Genomic DNA, 20,827 nt, shown 5'->3' with positions numbered 1-20,827 from the left:
CACTAATCACCACTTTACACTCTGAAAAAAACTAATTTACACCTTTTCTCTGTTTCCTGTCTGCTAACATATTCTCAATTCATGCCAGTAAATTACTGATAATCCCATGTGTTTTAACTTTGCACAAAGCCCTTGTAAGATTTTATTAAGTACAAATTAGCCATCTCTCCCTTATCTATTCTCACTAATTACATCCTCATAAAATTCAATTAGTTTTGTCAATCATGATTTTCCTTTCAAATATCCATGCTGACTCTATCTAATCCCTTAATATTTTCCACGTGCTCTGTTATGACAACCTTTATAATAGACTGTAGCATTTTCCCACGACTGATGTCAAGCTTATCAACCTGTAATTCCCCGTTTTCTCCGTCCCTCCTTTTTTAAATAACTAAGTGATATTTGGCACACTCCAATCTGCTGAGATTGTTCCAGAGTCTACAGAACTTTATTAAATGACAATCAATACAACTACTATGTCCATAACCAATCCCTTTCATAATTTTGGAATTGGAGATCAATGCTGCAATTGGTATGCCAACATGCTGTATGAACTTCTGAGCAACTGCACAGCCATGCAATTTACAGGAAACATTACTCACTAGTGCACTGCCTTCATTCTTCATGAACAATACCACCTCATTTTCCTTCTTGGTACTCTTTGCTACCTTCCCCCACCCTTCTCCCTGACATATCACCTCCATCTCCACCCCTATTCACCTATTGTACTCTATGCTACTTTCTCCCCATCCCCAGCCCCCTCTTATTATCTCTCCACTCTGCAGGCACCCTACCTCTATTCCTGATGATGTGCTTTTGCCCGAAACATCGATTTTCCTGCTCTTCGGATGCTGCCTGACCTGCTGTGCTTTTCCAGCATCACTCTAATCTAGACTCTGATTTCCAGCACCTGCAGTCTTTGTTTTTACCTCATTTTCCTTCTTGCCTATTCTTCCTAACTATTGAATATTCTTGGATGTTCAGTCCCGTCCATGGTTACTTTGCAGTCATGTCTCCATGATCACAATCACCTTTTACACTATTTATGGTGTTAATTTATCTATTTTATTGTGAATGCTCTAACAGCAGACAATCACACATTTGGAAATGCCATTAAACAATGCCTTGACACTTCAAGGGTTGAAAAAGCTCCAGAACCACATCATAGTATGAGTCACCTGTTTGAGAAGAGCAGGAAAGTGGGATTTAAAAGACATACAGCATTCGCTTACCAACCATGCTACATACTCTGTTCTCTGCTGGTTGTCAGAGATTACATGTTTAAGTTTGGAGCAACTTTTAGATCTACTGACAGGTGTGCAACCAATTGTGCGAACATTTTTTCAAATTGCACTAGCTGATCTTGTAGGTAAAAGCAAAGTTATGGAGAGAAATAGTGTTGAACAGGAAAGGGATTAGCACATTAAAGAAATCAGAAATGCAGTGCAATAGGGGGACATTGATCATCTGCTAACTCCCATTATCCAGCAGTAGGTCTACGTTCATTATTAGACAAACTAAAAGTTCTATTATCATTAAAATACTGAGTAGAATCATCAAAACACACAATGCTTTTTCTATCTTATTTCTCGCTTCATGATTTAAACAGAGACTCACCGGCCTGTAGCGTTGTGACAGAGTCAGACTCCTCGCTATATTCGCTGTCTCCAATGTCATTTGTTGCTTTCACACGAAACTTGTATGAGGTGAAGGGGTTTAGCCTATCGATGAGGGATAGATGCATATCATTGGAGTTTAATTACAGCAAATAAAGTACCTTTGGAGCCTCAAAAGTGCAACCTTTATACAATATATGCTCTCTCCATAACAGACTCAATTAGATATTTTCAAAGCAAACTGTTCCAAGAGATGTCATTACACATTTCTGGCACAGGTGCAACTTGAACCTGGGCCTCCTGGCTCAGAGGTAGGGACATTACCACTGCACCAGAAATGCTCCAGAGACTCTTCATTGTGAATCTGGCAGTAATGAAGAGGAATGCAAATATTTTGTTTGGTCATATTTGTCAGCAGATGTTAATATTTCTCAACATCATTTATTTTTATTTACTATTTCTCCAATATGGAACATGGGGATTCATAAAATAGATCTTGATAATCCTGACACCACATTGTCATGTCATTTAAGTAACACTGTCCTTGATATGGCCTTTCAATGGCTGCAGCTCATCTGAGATTCACGGGATCTGTTGCATGTCAAAACTTTAAATCCTCTCAAACCACAATCTATTTTGGCAGATACTTACATCTATTTAATTTTGTCTTCAGGGAAAGAGAAACAGAATTAATTTTTTTTTCGCCTCTTCACTAATCTAAAGGCAACACATTTAAAGTGTTTTTGAGTCTTGGTTTAAGCTATTGCATACATGCTGAGTATTGAAAACGTATTATGAATAGACTGGCTAATTTGAAGTGAAAAATATCAGACAGACATAAAGCTCCTGATTTCAAATGGAAAGCCTAGATTGGGAAGTGTCAATCACTATGACATCTTGAGGGCAGAACAAACTCGAGGACCACACCGTAGTACGAGTTATCTATTTAAGAACAGCACTAAAAGTGGATTTGAGTAACATTTGCGTCACACAAATGCCTGGCTATGACCCTCATCAATAAGAGACAATATAACCACCACCCCTTGACATTCAATGGTGTTACCATCACTGAATCCTTCACTATCAACTTCCTTGAAGCTATTATTGACCAGATACTCAACTGGACTCACCACATAAACACAGTGGCTACAAAAGCAAGTCAGAGGCTAGCAATACTGCACTTCCTGATTCCTCAAACCTGTCCACCATCTACAAGGCACAAGTCAGGCGTATGATGGAATACTCCCCAGTTGTCTGGATGGATGCAGCCCCAACAACACTCAAGAAGCTTGATATCATCCAGGACAAAGCAGCCCATTTGATTGGCGCTATTCCATAAGCACTTACTCTCTCTACCATTGACACTCAATAGCAGCAGTGTATCCTATCTGTAAGATGAACTGCAGAAATTCACCAAAGATCCTCAGACAGCAAGGCAGCAGAAATATGGAAACACCACCACTTTCAAGTTTTCCTCCGTGCCCCTCACCATCCTGCTTGGAAGTATATCACTGTTCTTTCACTGTTGCTGGATTAACATCCTTGAATTCCCTCCCTAATGGCATTGTGGGTCAACCTAGAGGAGGTAGACTGCAGCGGTCCAAGGAGGCAGCTCACCACCACCTTCTCAAAGGCAACTGGGGATGGGCAATAAATACTGGCCAGCAAGCAATGCCCATATCTCTCAAGTGAATTTTAAAAAATCAAGATAAGAAGTAAAAGATAACAGCGACTGCATTTAACAAAAAAATCTTCTCAGAAGGCCCACATTTTTCTTTTTTGTTGCAGCTTTGAAATGACAAATCACAGATTTTGTCTGTGTTTGAATAATATTAAACAGAGTCTAGTTTTATGTATTGCATGAATGAAGGAATGGAAATGTGTAATTATACAAAACGGATATGGTGAGGTTATGTCACTGATGATTGACTACATTACAAAAGAACTGTCGAACCAGATCAAGTGCTTTTTGTGGAGCTCAATGTTAATTTTTTTTCTTTATTCTTTCGTTGTGTATGTGTGTCACTGTCAAACATTTGTTGCCCACTCCTAACTGTCCTTGAACTAAGTGCCTTGATAGTTCATTTCAGAGCGTTATTCTGAGTGAACCACATTGCAGTGGGTCTGAAGGAAAATGCACATCAGACCAGGGAAGCAGAACAGATTTCCTTCCTCAAAGGATCCAGTTGAACTTTACAATATTAGACGATAGTGGCATGGTCACCATTAGTAATTACTTTATATTCCATATTTTACTTATCAGATTTAAATTCCACATGCTACCATGATGAGAACTCATGTCCCAGAGGAAAAGCCTGGATCACTTAGTCTATCAATTTATCATTATACATCATTTCCCCTTAATTTCATAATGTAGCTGACTTCATCAATATAAAATGATTCCATTCAATAAATGTGCACACCAGTTGTGATCACTGGTATCACATCTTAGAGGCTTGCACCAAGTGCCCTGGAAGCTGGCATAATGCCATATCTTCAATAACCTTCAGGTCCCTGTTGTTTTCAAGGGCCATTTGACTTGCAATGATAACTTATGGGACAGGAGTTACTCTCTGCAACCATGGATGATGACTATATTATGCAAACTGCTGGCTGGAGATATAATGTAGCCCATTCTTCCACCATTGTGGAGCAGATAAGGTTCTGATGTTTGGGTCAGTCTGAGGGTGAAGGGGGTAAGCTGTCAGTACATTCAGTACATATGTTGCAAAATCCTTGAATGTTGTAGTCTGCACAACTGGAGAAGGCAAAGAGAGGTTATAATGGATGTTGAAGAGCTGAAGGAAAGACAGTCGTCTTCCAAGGCGGAAGATGAAGATATTGAGCTCTTGCATGATAGAGTGCAGCAGCTTGGAGCACAACACGCTAGACAAGAGTTAATTGACACCTACACCTAATAGATGTAGCTGGATGAGGACTCATTCATTGACTGTAAATGTATGATTGCTCAAAACACAAGCAGCTCATGTTTATTCTCAAAAGCAAATGCAAACTTTCTGTTTGTTGTTTCTCACTCTCCCTGTTATTCAATAAAAGTAACACTATGAACGTTTGAAGACTTTCCAGCATCTATACCCCAACTCTGGAAAATGACAAGATGTCATTCCCCCCCACTCCCTTAAACATGTTTTAAAATAGTATGACATTGATGATTAACTTCTGTAGCTTCATTTTTGCAGCTGCTGTTACTTTTGACAGTTGATCAGACAGATGGTGATATGGTAACGAGGTAATGCATTTTTGAATGAGGTTCTATTTACAGAATCCATTATTGTTCATTTCCACCTGTTATTGGTATTGTGAAGGGCTGTTCTGGCTGCCGGTGTTTGACCTGGTGCTGAGCTGGGATTGGAATATGGAGCTGGCAGTGTGAATCCCAGGATATCCCAGCAGTGTTGAGCATATGTACCATTGGTGATCGCACAATGCTGCAAATATGGTGCATGTATAATAAGGAAAGCTGCAGAAAACTGCTTCAGAAAACTTTCTCAGGCTAATGGAGAAAAACCCATCATGGAAATCCTTGAAATTGGCACTTAACCAATTTTGGTGAAATTCAGCCCAACACTCTCCCAGAAGACTGTAAAGCTGTGTGAATATTTTTCCTCCCATATCTTACAGTGGTTACTTGTTTTCTCTGTCCCTTTCTGTACTTTGGAGTCAATTAAATCAGTTGGCTAGGTGACCAGAGCCTGCAGAATAAGGCCAGAAGTGCAGGTTTAATCCCTTTACTGGCTGTAGTATTTCATGGAGGGTCTGCATCCTCAATTTACTCCACACTTGTTGGAGTGGTTATCCTCAAACTATACAGAACCAATTGTCACTCTCTCTAATGAAGAGGGATGCCTATGGTCCTTTGTGGATTATTTTTCCTCATGTTTATTTGAAAAATGTAACGTCCGCACAGTGGCACAGTGGTTAGCACTACTGCCTCACAGCGCCAGAGACCGGGGTTCAATTCCCGCTTCAGGCAACTGTCTGTGTGGAGTTTGCATATTCTCCCCATGTCTGTGTGAGTTTCCTCTGGGTGCTCCAGTTTCCTCCCACAGTCCAAAAAAATGTGCAGGTTAGATGAATTGGCCATGCTAAATTGCCCATAGTGTTAGGTGATGGGGTAAATGTAGGGAAATGGGTCTGGGTGGGTTGCTCTTCGGAGGGGCGGTGTGGACTTGTTGGGCCGAAGGGCCTGTTTCCACACTGTAAGTAATCTAAACTATGTAAATTAAGAATTCAATTAACTTGGGGCAAGTCACAAGGGTAAATTAATCAATAAGGTGAGAAGGTTCTATGTGCATCTGCAATTTGAATGAATTAACTGGTCAGAAGCAGTTTGTTTGAAGACTGGCACCGTAGCTTATCTCTCCACGCTTCAGGCTCATTGCCTTTATTCCTGATGAAGGGATTTTGCCCGAAACGTCGATTTCACTGCACTTTGGATGCTACCTGAACTGCTGTGCTCTTCCAGCACCACTAACCCAGAATCTGGTTTCCAGCATCTGCAGTCATTGTTTTTACCTCATTTCTTATAGTTGCACAACTGAGCTTAAAGTTATTGTTAATAACGAGGAACTGTTAATCTGCTTCAAGTTCTTCCTTTCAACGCAGAACTTATTTAATTTTTGAGGATAATATCAACTGCATAATAGATGGATAAATTTCACAAGAATATTTGTTGACTCCCCAATTAGGTTTTGTGAGTTCCTAATCTACTTAATTAATATGGTTGAGCAATTACTGATCAATAGTTCTTGGCTACAGATTTTCTGACTTACCAGCTGAGAGCAAATCTAGATTGTAGAGTTCTATAAAGAAGTTATTAAGTTAAAAACATATTATCATTAAGCATAACAGCTGATCTTTCAGGACTACAGTCAAGGGTGATTTGAGGTCAGGAGCACAACTGCAAAACAGAAGCTATGCTTAATGTGGTCTGTCACTTAAGGCCACTTTTTATTCTTTCAGAGGATGTGGTGTCACTGACAAGGTAAGTATTTGTTGCCATGTCTAAGTGTCCTTAAAATAAATGGCTTGCTAGGCAATTCAAGAGTCAACCATACTGATATAGGTGGAATCACATGTAGGCCAGACTGGGTAAGAATGGCTGATATCCTTCCTCAACAAACTTTCGTGAGCCAGATGCATTCTTACAACACTCAATGGTAGTTATCACGTGCAAGATTACTAACACATTAGATTCCAGATTCATTAATTGCCTTTCAATTCTAATAGTTGCTGGCATCCCCACAGCATTAGTCTGGGCTTTGGGAAACAAGAGTGGTGCTGGAAAAGCACAGCACTTCAGGCAGCATCTGAGAAGCAGAAAAATCGACTTTTCGGGCAAAAGGGCTTTTGCCTGAAATGTCGATTTTCCTGCTCCTTGGATGCTGCCTGACCTGCTGCACTTTTCCAGCCACTCTAGACTTGACCCTAACCTCCAGCATCTGCAGTACCCATTTCTGCCTTCTGGAAACATGTCCAGTGATACTAACACTATGTCACTCCTCTGGTACTCACTGGGAAGAAAGATCCTAAATAGACACATTACAAAGTCAAGTGGAGGCTAATTGTTAAGGACATTTTCAGTAACATGGCAATTGTCACCTGGTTTGTAGATAGTGGTGGTTATCAAGTTTAGATAAGCCAGTCGAAAATTACAGATTTTCCTTCAGTTAAAGAAAAAATGTTGCTTTGAAAATGACACTTAAAATGCAAACTTTTTCTTAGAAGCAGTGTTTTTAAAGAATAAGAGCTGAATTTTTCTAGTTGGTAAGAATCTCTTGAGAAGAGCAGTGAAAAGTTTCTAAAGTCAAGGGCAAATAACCCCATTTTCTACATGAGTGTTGATCAGTGGGACAAGGTTCTCACTAGTGAGCATCAAGAGGTAATTTGCATGTATTAACATCTCATTGTTTCATTATTTCATAGAAATCATAGAATCCCTACAGTGTGTAAACAGGCCATCTGGCTCAACAATTCCTCACTGACCCTGCGAAGAGTATCCCATCCAGACCCATTCCCCAAGCTTATTACTTAACATTTCCCCTGATTAATGCATCAAACCTACGTATCCCTGTTCAAAATCACACTTGACCAGGTTATAGTCCAACAGGTTTAATTGGAAGCACAATAGCTTTCGGAGCGACGCTCCTTCATCAGGTGATAGTGGAGGGCACAATTCTAAGGCACAGAATTTATAGCAAAAATTTACAGCGTGATGTAACTGAAATTATACATTGAAAAATACCTTGATTGTCTGTTGAGTCTTTCATCTGTTCGAATACCATGATAATTTCACTTCTTTCATGTGTAAATCACAAAATCCTTTTTTTTAAAAGTTGCATTCTCAGGTTAGCTGTAACAATGAGTGTTAGCTAGACAATACATTCTGGATTAGTGGTGCTGGAAGAGCACAGCAGTTCAGGCAGCATCCAAGGAACAGCGAAATCGACGTTTCTGGCAAAAGCCCTTCATCAGGAATAAAGGCAGAGATCCTGAAGCGTGGAGAGATAAGCTAGAGGAGGGTGAGGGTGGGGAGAAAGTGGCATAGAGTACAATAGGTGAGTGGGGGAGAGGATGAAGGTGATAGGTCAGGGAGGAAAGGGTGGAGTGTATAGTTGGAAAAGGAGATAGGCAGGTAGGACAAGTCCGGACAAGTCATGGGAACAGTGCTGAGCTGGAAGTTTGGAACTATGGTGAGGAAACTGTTGAAGTCCACATTGATGCCCTGGGGTTGAAGTGTTCCGAGGTGGAAGATGAGGCATTCTTCCTCCAGGCGTCTGGTGGTGAGGGAGCGGCGGTGAAGGAGGCCCAGGACACCATGTCCTTGGCAGAGTGGGAGGGGGATTTGAAATGTTGGGCCACGGGGCGGTGTGGACTTCAACAGTTTCTTCATTTCCCCTTCCCCCACCTCACCCCAGTTCCAAACTTCCAGCTCAGCACTGTCCCCATGACTTCTCCGGACTTGTCCTACCTGCCTATCTTCTTTTCCACCTATCCACTCCACCCTCCTCCCTGACCTATCACCTTCATCCCCTCCCCGACTCACCTATTATACTCCATGCTACTTTCTCTCCACCCCCACCCTCCTCTAGCTTATCTCTCCATGCTCAGGCTCTCTGCCTTTATTCCTGATGAAGGCTTTTGTCCGAAAAGTCTCCTTATTGCTCCTTGGATGCTGCCTGAACTGCTGTGCTCTTCCAGCACCACTAATCCAGAATCTGATTTCCAGCATCTGCAGTCATTGTTTTTACCAAGCTGACATATTGTCTAGCTAACACTTATTGTTACAGCTAACCTGAGAATGCAACTTCTAAAAAAAAGGATACTGTAATTTATACATGAAAGAAGTGAAACTATCATGGTACTCAAACAGATGGAAAACTCAACAGACAATCAAGGTTTTTTTCAATGTATAATTTCAGTTACATCACGCTGTAAATTCTGTGTGTTAGGATTGAGCCCTCCACTATCACCTGATGAAGGAGCGGCACTCCAAAAGCTAGTGTGTTTCCAATTAAACCTGTTGGACTATAACCTCGTGTTGTGTGATTTTTAATTTTGTACACCCCAGTCCAACACCGGCATCTCCAAATCATACATATCCCTGAACACTACAGGCAATTTAGCATGGCCAATTCACCTAACATGCACATCTTTGGACCGTGGGAGGAAACTGATGCAGACATGGGGAGAATGTGCAAACTTCACACAGTCAGCCGAGGCTGGAATCGAACCTGGGCCCCTGGCACTGTGAGGCAACAGTGTTAACCACTGAGCAACCATGCCTTAATTCACTTAATTTTCCTACCCAATAGACAGAAATTAGGCAGTGACAATTCCTGAGATGAAAATCACATCAGTATCCTCGTGTCTGCAGCTCACCACTTGTTCGTCTGGCTTTCCAAATGACAAGATGACTCTGCATTTGCTATCTGTCTGCCTTTCTTTAGAAGGTTCTTTTAATATTCTGGATCTCTCCACAACAGGTGCAGCCAAAATTGGGAAATCATGCCAAGTTACACCTTAAATAATTCCCTTTGCTCCCCTCAAGGCTCATAAAGTTGTGGATCAGGAACAAATCTACATCCCTATGTATCATTACGTGAATTACCTGTATAGTTTTAACTGGTTTTTGAACAGCTTTGCCTTGTGCTGGTAATTAATGGAGATTGTCATGAGGATAGTCACCTATGACCTGAAACCTGTATTTTTGTAATGCCATATATGTATTAACTTGTTCAGGTACAGTAACTAATTGTACACGTACATCACATCAACACCACAAAGACCAAAATGCCTGATCAGTAAACACTGAAATAACACTGCATGTAAAGGAATGAAATTAGATTGCGTGCACAGGAATTATATGGTTTAAATGGAAAATTCAATTTGTCATGGTTCTAAGTTTTGTCCAAGTACAATTCAATTTGCATCTAAGGTTGGCATCTTGAATATTTTCTAGATCGGCCAATTTGGCCACTCCCATTCTTCACTTTGAAATTTACTTGGCATGTTTTTAACATCAAATCTTTCACAACAATTTAAATAATACCCTCTTGAAATCACGGCCATCCTTTATAAACATTAGCACTTACTTGTCTACAAGATATGTAGTGGACTCGTGGCTCACAGAAGCTGAGTGGAGTGACCAGTTTCCATTAGGTAGCTCGAGAGTTTGGATAGTGTAGTACCTAACTGGAGACAGTCCATCACTGCCTGGTTCCCAGGACAACAGCACATTCCGTGACTGTACATCTTGCTGTTGTATGATAGGTTTGCTGGGAGGCTGTGGACGAACTGAGATTAGAACAAAAATGTTTAGAGAACAGGCTGGTTTTCACACAATTTGAACACAGAACAGCATAAGGACAAGCCCTTCAGCCCATCATTATCCATGCTTACTATGGTGCCATTCCAAACTAATCCGATCTGCCTGCATGTGGTCCATATCGCTCTATCTCTGCCTGTTCATGTGTTTTTTTTAAATGCCTTTTAACATTGTTATTGTATCTGTTCCTATCACCTCCCCTGGCAGTGCATTCCAGGCACCTACCACTCTCTGTGTAAAAAACTTTTGTCACACATCTTCTTTTAACTTTTTCCATCTCACCTTAAACCCAAGGTCTCCTAGTATTTGACATTTTCACCCAAGGAAAAAGACTCCGACTATCCAGGTTATCTATGCCTGCCATAATTTTATATGCTTCTATCAGGTCATTCCTCAGCCTGGGATGCTCTAAGTTTGTCCAAATTCTTGTAGTACCTAATACACTCCAATCCAGACAATATCCTGGTAAAATTCTTCTGCACTCTCTCCAAAGTCTCCACATCCTTCCTATAGTGGGACAACTAGAACTGCACATGTTGCCTAACTAAGGCCTCATTCAGCTGCACCATTTCTACTCAACGTCCTGACTGATGAAGATCAGCACACTAGACACCTTCCTTACCACCTTACCAATTTTGTTGTCACTTTCAGGGAACTACAGATTTGTATCCCAAGATCCCTTTGAATATCAGTGTTCCTCAGGGTCCTACCATTCACTATACACTGTACTCTTGCATTTGACAAACCAAGACCTCACGCTTGCTGGATTAAACTCCATCAACTATTTCTCTGCCCAAATTTCCAACTTGTCTGTATCCTGCTGTATCTGTTGGTACCTTGCCTCACTGTCCAAAACTCCTCCAATTTTTGTATATTCTGGAAACTTGCTAATCAGACTACCTACTTTTTCATCCAATTCATTTATATATATTACAAACAACAGAAGGCCCAGCACTGATCCTTGTAGAACATAAATGGTCACAGGCCTCCAGTCAGAAAAAACATTTCCCCCCTCAACCACAATGCCCTCTGTCTATGACCAAGTCAGTTTTGTATCCAACTTGCCAACTCACCATGGATCCCATGTGACTTAATCTCCTGGATCACCCTGCCATGAGGAACCCTTTAGTGACATCAATGTAAATAACATCCACTGCCCTTACCTCATTAACCATCTTCATTATTTCTTCAAAAACTCAATCAAGTTTGTGAGACAAGACATCCCCCACATTATCTTTAATAAGTCCATTCTTATCCAAACAGGAGTAAATCACTATCCATCTTCTCCAATAGTTTCCCTACCATGAATGTCAGGCTCATCAGTCTATAATTTCCTGGATGATCCTTGTTGTCTTTCTTAAACAAAGGAACAACATTGGCTATTATCCAGTCTTCCGCGGCTATTGAAAATACATAGATCTCCGTCAATGCTCCAGCAATCTCTCCCTTGCCTCTCTGAGTATCTTGGAATAAATCCCATCTGGTCTGAGGGACGTATCTGCCTTCATGTTTTTGAAGCCACCCAATGTCTCATCCTTCTTAACTTCGACATGCCACAGAATATCAACATACCCCTCCCTAATCTTACCATCATCTATGTGCCTCTCCTTGGTGAAGACCATTCTGAATGACTCATTAAAGACCTCACTCAATTCTGGCTCCATGTATAAATTCCCTCCCGTGTCCTTGAGTGAACCCACCCTTTCATTAGCTACCCTTCTGCTCCTAATTTACATAGAAAATGCACTGGGATTATCTATAATCCTGTTTATCCAGGGCATTTCATGGCCCATTTTAGATTAGATTACATACAGTGTGGAAACAGGCCCTTCGGCCCAACAAGTCCACACCGACCCGCCGAAGCGCAACCCACCCATACCCCTACATTTACCCCTTTACCTAACACTACGGGCAATTTAGCATGGCCAATTCACCTGGCCCGCACATCTTTGGACTGTGGGAGGAAACCGGAGCACCCGGAGGAAACCCACGCAGACACGGGGAGAATGTGCAAACTCCACACAGTCAGTCGCCTGAGTAGGGAATTGAACCCGGGTCTCAGGCGCTGTGAGGCAGCAGTGCTAACCACTGTGCCACCGTGCCGCCCACAAATTTATTGCTCTCCTAATTTATTGCTCAAGTTCTTTTCTGCTTCCTTTAAACTCCACAAGGATCTTGATTGCTTTCTATTTCTTTTTGATTAGCCTTTCAACATCTCTTATCATCCAGGGTTCCTAAATCTTGCCATCCCCACCATATCCATGTTGGTTTTTTGAAAAAGGTTTCGAATTAGCTTCACTCCCTTATTCTTTACTTATAGCCCTGCATATTTCTCCTTTTCAACTAGATAATGAATTCAATCTCAGTTTATACAACACTAGCAAACCTGCTTCTACCATATAAGGTCATAAGATGTAGAAGTAGAAGAAGGCCCATCAGCCCATGATTCCTGCTCCACCATTCAATGAGATCATCACTCATCTGATAATCCTCAACTCCACTTTCTTGCCTTTTCCCCATACCCCTTGATGCCCTTACTGATTAAAAATGTACAGGTTAGTACATAGTGCTCTCTCATAACAACTCACTGCACGAAAAATGCTACTTCTCAAATTTTACAAAAATTAATCAACTAATACAATGAAATTGTCCCTTGGGGAGGTGATTAAATGGTTATGTGTAATTTTCGGGCACTTGGGTTCGACACATCCACCGTGGAGGTGTTTGTGTTACTGGTGTTCTGTCAATATGTTATTTGGTAAGTTGAGGAAATAAAAGACTAAATATCAAATCATATGAAATGCAGTTTGAGAACACTACAAAACCTTTCAAAATTATACACATGGTTTATACTGTAAGAACTGGAGATTGTTAACTTTATTTAGTTCTCTCAGATGTTCATGATTTCATGCTGTCTGCCTTTCATATAGGAACTTAATGCCATTTTGGACATGGAGTTTTTTCCCAATGTGGAAATGCTGACATATTTCCTCTGTCAGTGCCTTGCTTTTTCAAGTAGAGTGGTTCCAAAGAGTATCCATTCCTCCTGGCAGGACAATACATGCCGATATTAGAGGTAATCAAGAACTGGTCAAGCTCTCTATGGAATTGCTTCCCAACCTTTTTCCTACTGTGACTCTCCCATGTCAGACTTTAAAATTGCTGGGCACCCTCTGTGAGAGTAAGTATGAGGGATGATTGTGAGACTAGGCGAGATGGGCAGCGTGGGAAAGTGAAGGCCTGTCTGTTAAAATGGGAGCACAGCTGTCGTAACTCAGTCAGAGCTGCCTGGAGCCATTGCTGCCCGGGAGTTTGCAACTCCAAAATTTCAGCTTGCAACTCTATTTAGGATCCCAACCCCAAACATTGGGAAGCCCTGTGGCACTATTGTTCTTTAAGTCAAACTGATTTCAGCTGAAAGCTTTAGTTACAAATTCCAGCAATAAACTGATATTGATAGAAGTCACAACATTTCCTTTCATTGTTTCTATTTCTTTATTCAATTCCTTCAATACATTAATGGTTTGGACATACTTCAAGGACTCAAGCTTACTCTAGAAAATATAGTCTTCAGGGGACCAATGGATTTTGGATAAATATAAAGAAAATTGTTGTAATAAAAAAATTGCATTATTTATACTGTTCCTACTTACCTCTCTTTTCTGTTGTTACCACCAAGGCTTCTGCTGCTTCACCCCACCCTTTGCGCGTCTGAGCTGTAATACGGAAGACATAACTGCATTCTGGTTTTAGCCCAGTTGCTGTATATTGTCGGGTACTTGGGTTCAACACATCCACAGTAGCAGTATTTGTGTTGCTGGTGTTTAGTCGGTATGTTATTTGATAAGCTGCGGAAAAAAAAGACTAAATGTTATGTTTTGAAAAATGTAGTTTGTCAACACTACACAATCTTCCGAAATTATACACATAGTTTATTGGTTTACAAATTGAAGTCTGTAAGAAAATCTGAGGGATTTTTCTCTCTCTGGGGTCCAACATTGTGGCAGAACTAGTCTTGTGTTTTAGTGTAAAACAGGTACTCATGTTTGGCCGTTCCTTATATGCATCTCTGGACATTCAGTTCCACTGAATATCAGATGGGGCACAAAACAGATATTCACTTGATATCGTGCATGTTGCTTCCCAATCCAGTTTAAATTTCTCTTTGGTGACTCATGTTCTCTGCATTTTTTTGGTGTTTGTTGACTTAAAATGCACATAATCTGTTTTGCTGGAAAGAAATCTTGCAATAGCCACATTAATTTTCTTGGAATAGCTAATACTTCTGGAAATGTCCCTGGAAATTTGCCAATACACTCAGTGAGTCTGTGAGACATTCAGCATTTGAAAGCTATTGATACAAATACTTGAGCATGTCCTCATTGAGAGTTAACATGGTATAAATTTCTCTATTCGTAATGTTATTTTACAACTGGATCGGGGAGTTAAAAACTAGGGAGCATTTTCTAAAATGAGAGGAGAAAGATTTAAAAGGATCTGAGGGGCAACTTTTCCACACACATGGTGTTTCATGTGTGGAATGAGCTGCCAGAGGAAGTGATAGATGCAGGTACAGATACAACATTTAAAAGGCATTTGGATAGGTTCAGGAATAGGAAATGTTTAGAGGAATGTTGGCCAAATGCAGGCAAGTGGGACTAGGTCAGTTTGGGACACTTAGTCAGCATGGATGAGTTGGATTGAAGAGTCTGTTTCCATGCTGTATGACTCTCTGACTCTATAACTGTCAGAATAGGCTACACTTTGCTTATCATCCACATTGCCTATTAATCTCTTTAGAGGAGGACATCAAGCATTTTCAGACATTTCCATAGAACCAGTGTGGGTGGCACAGTGGTGTAGTGGTTAGCACTGCTGCCTCATAGCGCCAGAGACCCAGGTTCAATTCCTGCCTCAGGCGACTCTCTGTATGGAGTTTGCACATTCTCCCTGTGTCTGCATGGGCTTCCTCTGGGTGCTCCGGTTTCCTCCCACAGACACAAAAATGTGCAGATTAGGTGAATTGTCCATGCTAAATTGCCTGTAGTGTTAGGGGTCTGGGTGGGTTGCGGGTCGGTGTGGATTTGTTAGGCTGAAGGGCCTGTTTCCACACTGTAAGTAATCTAATATAATCATACAAAAAACATTCGTAACTCATATTTAGTGACTTGATGCTATGCTATTTGCTACTTTTCCATCAGTGTATTGAATACTTCAAGACACCAAAAGATTTGAGAAAATGGTTTTGCCATGAACTTCATTATTTTATCATTACAAAGCATGGGGAAGCATGGAAACTTGAAATTAAAATTGTCAAAAATACTCAGCTGGGCAGGCAGCATCTGTGGAGAGAGACACAGTGTTAATGTTTCAAGATAATAACCTTGTATCAACCTGAACCATTAAGTCTGCTCCTCTATCCACAAATACTGCCTGACGTGCGGAATATTCTCAGCAATTTTTTGTTTCCTTGCTCTATTCTACAGCTATAACTAGAAAATTTAGTGTAATTATTTTCAGTCACATTTATTCCAGGCTTCAGGAGTACTAAAGTGACTTGCCCAGAATGATCCCATTGGGTTCGACTGGGGGCTGCCAGACGAGACGCACAGATGTTGTCCGAACTTCTGGAAACAGGATTCCTACAGGGGGTCCAGGCACTAAAAAAAAACAAAGAATGAAAACAAGTTACCTATGTACCTTAACCTTTGCACACAACAGCTGACATAACTCTGCAGCTTCCACTGCTGAACTGCATCCCATTTATACATGATGCTGTTCTTGAATTTCAGTTTTAAGTTACTGCCTTGACTAGTTTTTTTTCCTCTTGCTGTTTTCCTCCCTTTCCTACCTTCCTCTCTTGAACACACTGATGCTTGGCCACAGGTGATTCCATTTGGCATCTGATACCTTAACCATTATCATCCCAACATACGTGTTAATTGGCAACAAGTAAATGGTATCACTGGTCCAGTCCAGTTCTGCCACATCAAGAAGATTCACTGGAACATGATTAAGAATTGAAACCCTAACTAAAAACTCCATCTCGTTCAGAAGCAGTGAGACACACTCTCGTCCCCGACTGCTGTCCAGACTAAAATCACAGAACCTGAAACAGGTCATGCTTAAATTTGGATATTCTTTGCTTGCAGTTCAGCTACTCACTGGCTATATTAATTGCTTTATTTGTGTACCATATGCAAATATCAGACAGTGACATTAAGTCTGGCCAATGAAACACGATGAAAACTTGAGCTTAAACCTTTATTCCAGGTCTTAACCTATTTCAAGAGTGGCTCTCAACACACAAATTAAGGGAAAATGTGGCTTCATAAAACTTTAACATATTCGAAGGTGAAATTAACATTTCTTTGAACAACATGCTGAACTGAAAGATCACAATTCAATGTAATGCAAAAGAAGCACTTAAGCCAGTAGTGAAAGGATTACACTACATTCAACTATTTTTTTTATATCTCTCCACTCTAAGAACAATTTGGTTTTGGATCCAGATGTCACTATGACATTATCTTTAGCTGCTAGATATCCAGTTACTTGTAATGTAATGTGGTCATAATTGATTCACCACGTGCTTTTGTTACTTTAAAATCCATATTGGCTCTGTTAGCTGACTTTCACAGGCAGTTTGTCAACAGCGAGCACATGAGCAATTGCTTCGAATTCATCAAATTTGTAAAGTGACATTAATATGAATTCTGTTGACAACTGATGCTGTCATTATTTGTACACCAGCTGTAAATACTAGCAGCATAGTAAACAAAAGTTTCATATTGTATCATGACTTGGACTGTAAATTTATTCTTAAAGGCCTGGGAGGTAAGATAACAATAACCAAAACCTTGGAATACTTGTTTCTTACTTATCCAATACAACAATAAAAAATCAATAATTGAAGCTTGAAAATACTTATTTATCTCTAAAAAGATACCAACCATCATCCAGAGTTCTCTCAAGAATGGGTGGGAAGCTTGATATTCCATCTCCAATTCTGGTAAAAGCAAGGACTTGGATCTCATACAACACATATTTCCCTAACTCAGTAAGTTGTACAGTGTGTGTGCTGTTGCCTTCAATGGTCTGGATCTGCATAGGAGTCTCCAAGTCCTTTTCCTTGTACAAGACCTTCAATCAAACAGAAACAAAGCAGAAGGAATTTTGAAAGAATCTAGTCATCAAATTTGTAAGGAGAAGAAATATTTAATGGTTGACCTTTTATCAAGTAAACAACAGTTCCTTTTATTTTTCTTGACCACAATGCAACTCCTTGCCTTTTTTATTTGTCCTATGGGAAGGTTGACCAATGGTGATGGCAGTATCAGAAAGTTTGGATTTGAAGTTGACGTCTTTTTCTCACTACTGTTAACATTAGAATTCTGCATTGGAGAAGGAGTTTTGTACAGAACAATAGAACAATATCACAGTTTTAATATCAGCAGACCATATTTCCCAGTCGGTAACAGGACGCATGAATTGAATTGAATGAACTCAATTAACTGAGATTTCTGATTTTGAGCTATGGTTGTAGATTTCCAAATGTACTCGCTGATTATTCTGGTAAACTGTTGTCCATAAAGACTGGATTGAGAAGACATTTGGTATGCTTTCCTTTATTGTTCGGAGTATTGAGTACAGGAGTTGGGAGGTCATGGTGCGGCTGTACAGGACATTGGTTAGGCCACTGTTGGAATATTGTGTGCACTTCTGGTCTCCTTTCTATTGGAAGGATGCTGTGAAACTTGAAAGGGTTCAGAAAAGATTTACAAGGATGTTGCCAGGTTTGGAGGATTTGAGCTATAGGGAAAGGTTGAAAGGTGTGGGTCTGTTTTCCCTGGAACGTTGGCGGCTGAGAGGTGACCTTATAGAGATTTATAAAATCATGAGGGACATGGATAGCATAAATAGACAAAATCTTTTCCCTGGGGTGGGGGTCCAGAACTAGAGGACATAGGTTTAGGGTGAGAGGGGAACGATATAAAAGAGATCCAAAGGGCAACCTTTTCACGCAAAGGGTGGTTCATGTATGGAATAAGTTACCAGAGGAAGTGGAGGCTAGTACAATTGCAACATTTAAAAGGCATCTGGATGGGTATATGAATAGGAAGGGTTGGAGGTATATGGGCTGGATGCTGGCAGGTGGGACTGGATTGGATTGGAATATCTGATCAGTATGGACGAGGTGGACTGAAGGGTCTGTTTCTATGCTGTACATCTCTATGACTCTATGACTCTAAAACAAACAACTGTGAATGCTGAAGATCTGAAACAGAAACTGGAAGTACTGTCGAAACTCTGCAGGTCCACCAGCATCCATGAAGAGAAAAACAGAGGCCTTACCCTGAGTCCAGATATCCTTTGTGAGAGCTGAATGCATTCTCCAGCACTATTTTTGTTTAAGAATGGGATTAAGTCTGGTTGTAGAGATCACTGAGGATCACTGGAGGTAGAAAGTAGTTATGAAATTTGATTTCAGATAGTCAACATGATTTCATCAAGGGCAGGTTGTGTCTCACAAACCTCAGTGAGGTTTTTGAGAAGGTGACCAAGCACATAGATGAAGGTAGGGCAGTTGACGTGGTATACTTGGACTTCAGTAAAGCCTTTGATAAGGTTCCACATGGTAGGCTGATGGAGAAAATGCAGAGGCATTGAATTGAGGGTGATTTAGCAGTTTGGATTAGAAACTGGCTTTCTGAAAGAAGGCAGCGAGTGGTGGTTGATGGAAAATATTCAGTCAGATACTAGTGGTGTGCTACAAGGATCTGTTTTGAGACCACTGCTGTTTGTCATTTTTATAAATGACTTAGATGCAGGCATAGGTGGATGGATTAGTAAATTTCCAGATGACACTAAAGTTGGTGGAGTAGTGGACAGTTTGGAAGAATGTTACAGGTTGCAGAGGGACTTGGATAAATTGCAGAATTGGGCTGAGAGGTGCAAATGGAGTTCAATGCAGCTAAATGTGAGGTGATGCGCTTTGGGAAGAATAACAGGAAGGCAGAGTCAATAGGTCAATGGAAAGATTCTTGGTAGTGTGGATGTGCAGAAGGATCTTGGAGTCCATGTGCATAGATCCCTGAAAGTTGCCATCCAGGTAGATAGTGCTGTTAAGAAGGCATACGATGTGTTAAGTTTCATTGGTAGAGGGATTGAGTTCCGGAACTGCAATATCATGCTACAAATGTACAAAACACTGGTGCGGCCACAGTTGGAATATTGTGTACAGTTCTGGTCGCCCCATTACAGAAAGGATGTTGAAGCATTGGAAAAGGTGAGAGGAGATTTACCAGGATGTTGCTTGGTTGAGAAGGAAGGTCTTATGAGGAAAGGCTAAGAGACTTGGGTCTGTTCTCATTGAAAAGAAAAAGGCTAAGAGGGGATTTGATAGAGACATAAAAGATGATCAGAGGATTAGATAGGGTAGACGGTTAAGTCTTTTTCCTAGGATGATGACATCAGCTTGTACAAGGGGGCATAACTATAAATTGAGGGGTGATAGATTTAAGACAGATGTCAGAGGCAAGTTCTTTACACAGAGAGTGGTAAGGGCGTGGAATGTCCTACCTGCTAAGGTAGTCAACTCAGCCACATTAGGGAGATTTAAACAATCCTTAGATAAGCACATGGATGATTTTGGGATATTGTAGGGGTACGAGCTGAAAATAGTTCACAGATCGGCGTAACATCGAGGGCCAAAGGGCTTGTTCTGCGTTGTATTGTTCTATGTTCTATGGTTGTGCATGTTTTCTGAATGGGCAATAATGTTCAATTCCACAAGATTATGCCCAACTGTCTGAGGATACTTGAGGAACATCTAATGTAACATTGGTCTCAGGATTTTCAGGCATCTGGGATGACAGACATTATTTAGACCTCTTCCATTGTGGAGTCTATCCCTTAATTAGAGTTAGTTACATGGCTGAATTGCTCAGCGTGAAGCAAGGTTTGGGCTTGCCCTACTCAGGTTTTCTAGAAATGGCCTAGCAAGAGGGTGACACCAAAAAAGCTTCAAAACTTGATGTGGAGCCAGGAGCATGAATACATCTGTTGGCTCTATAGCACTCCTGAGGGCTGCTGGAAGCTGGCAATTTTCTTGTTTTTCTTTCCACTTTATGAAGTTTAGTTCAATTTTCTGGCTGACAAGTCAGGTACCCTGAAATTGGATACAGCACACTATTGAGCTGATTTGGAGGTATAACAGGCCCAGGCAGCTTGCTAAAATTAAGCTCCAATTACAACTGAACCTTGGGCCACCCTGTGTGTGGTCAATTTGAAAATACACCGTAAACACAGTTTCACTGATTGAAGTCCACAGAGACGGGAAGAGTTCATTATACCAGTCGAC

General features: G+C 40.8%; 1 protein-coding gene across 1 annotated transcript in view; it reads right to left on the bottom strand.

The window, feature by feature from the left end:
• The window catches only part of sdk2b (sidekick cell adhesion molecule 2b), a 469,615-nt gene that overhangs the window by 187,185 nt on the left and 261,603 nt on the right, over positions 1-20,827 (bottom strand). Inside the window, exons 28-32 of the mRNA XM_060844513.1 lie at positions 17,418-17,607; positions 16,026-16,124; positions 14,118-14,312; positions 10,232-10,433; positions 1,618-1,721 (exon numbers count right to left, since the gene is read on the bottom strand). Coding sequence (XP_060700496.1) covers positions 1,618-1,721; positions 10,232-10,433; positions 14,118-14,312; positions 16,026-16,124; positions 17,418-17,607 — 790 coding nt within the window. The remainder of the gene's footprint in view (positions 1-1,617; positions 1,722-10,231; positions 10,434-14,117; positions 14,313-16,025; positions 16,125-17,417; positions 17,608-20,827) is intronic.

The sequence above is a fragment of the Hemiscyllium ocellatum genome, chromosome 25, assembly GCF_020745735.1.
Source record: "Hemiscyllium ocellatum isolate sHemOce1 chromosome 25, sHemOce1.pat.X.cur, whole genome shotgun sequence".
Classification (NCBI taxonomy): Eukaryota; Metazoa; Chordata; class Chondrichthyes; order Orectolobiformes; family Hemiscylliidae; genus Hemiscyllium; species Hemiscyllium ocellatum.
The sequence above is the reverse complement of the archived record's forward strand: the minus strand, read 5'-3'. Positions and strand labels throughout refer to the sequence as shown.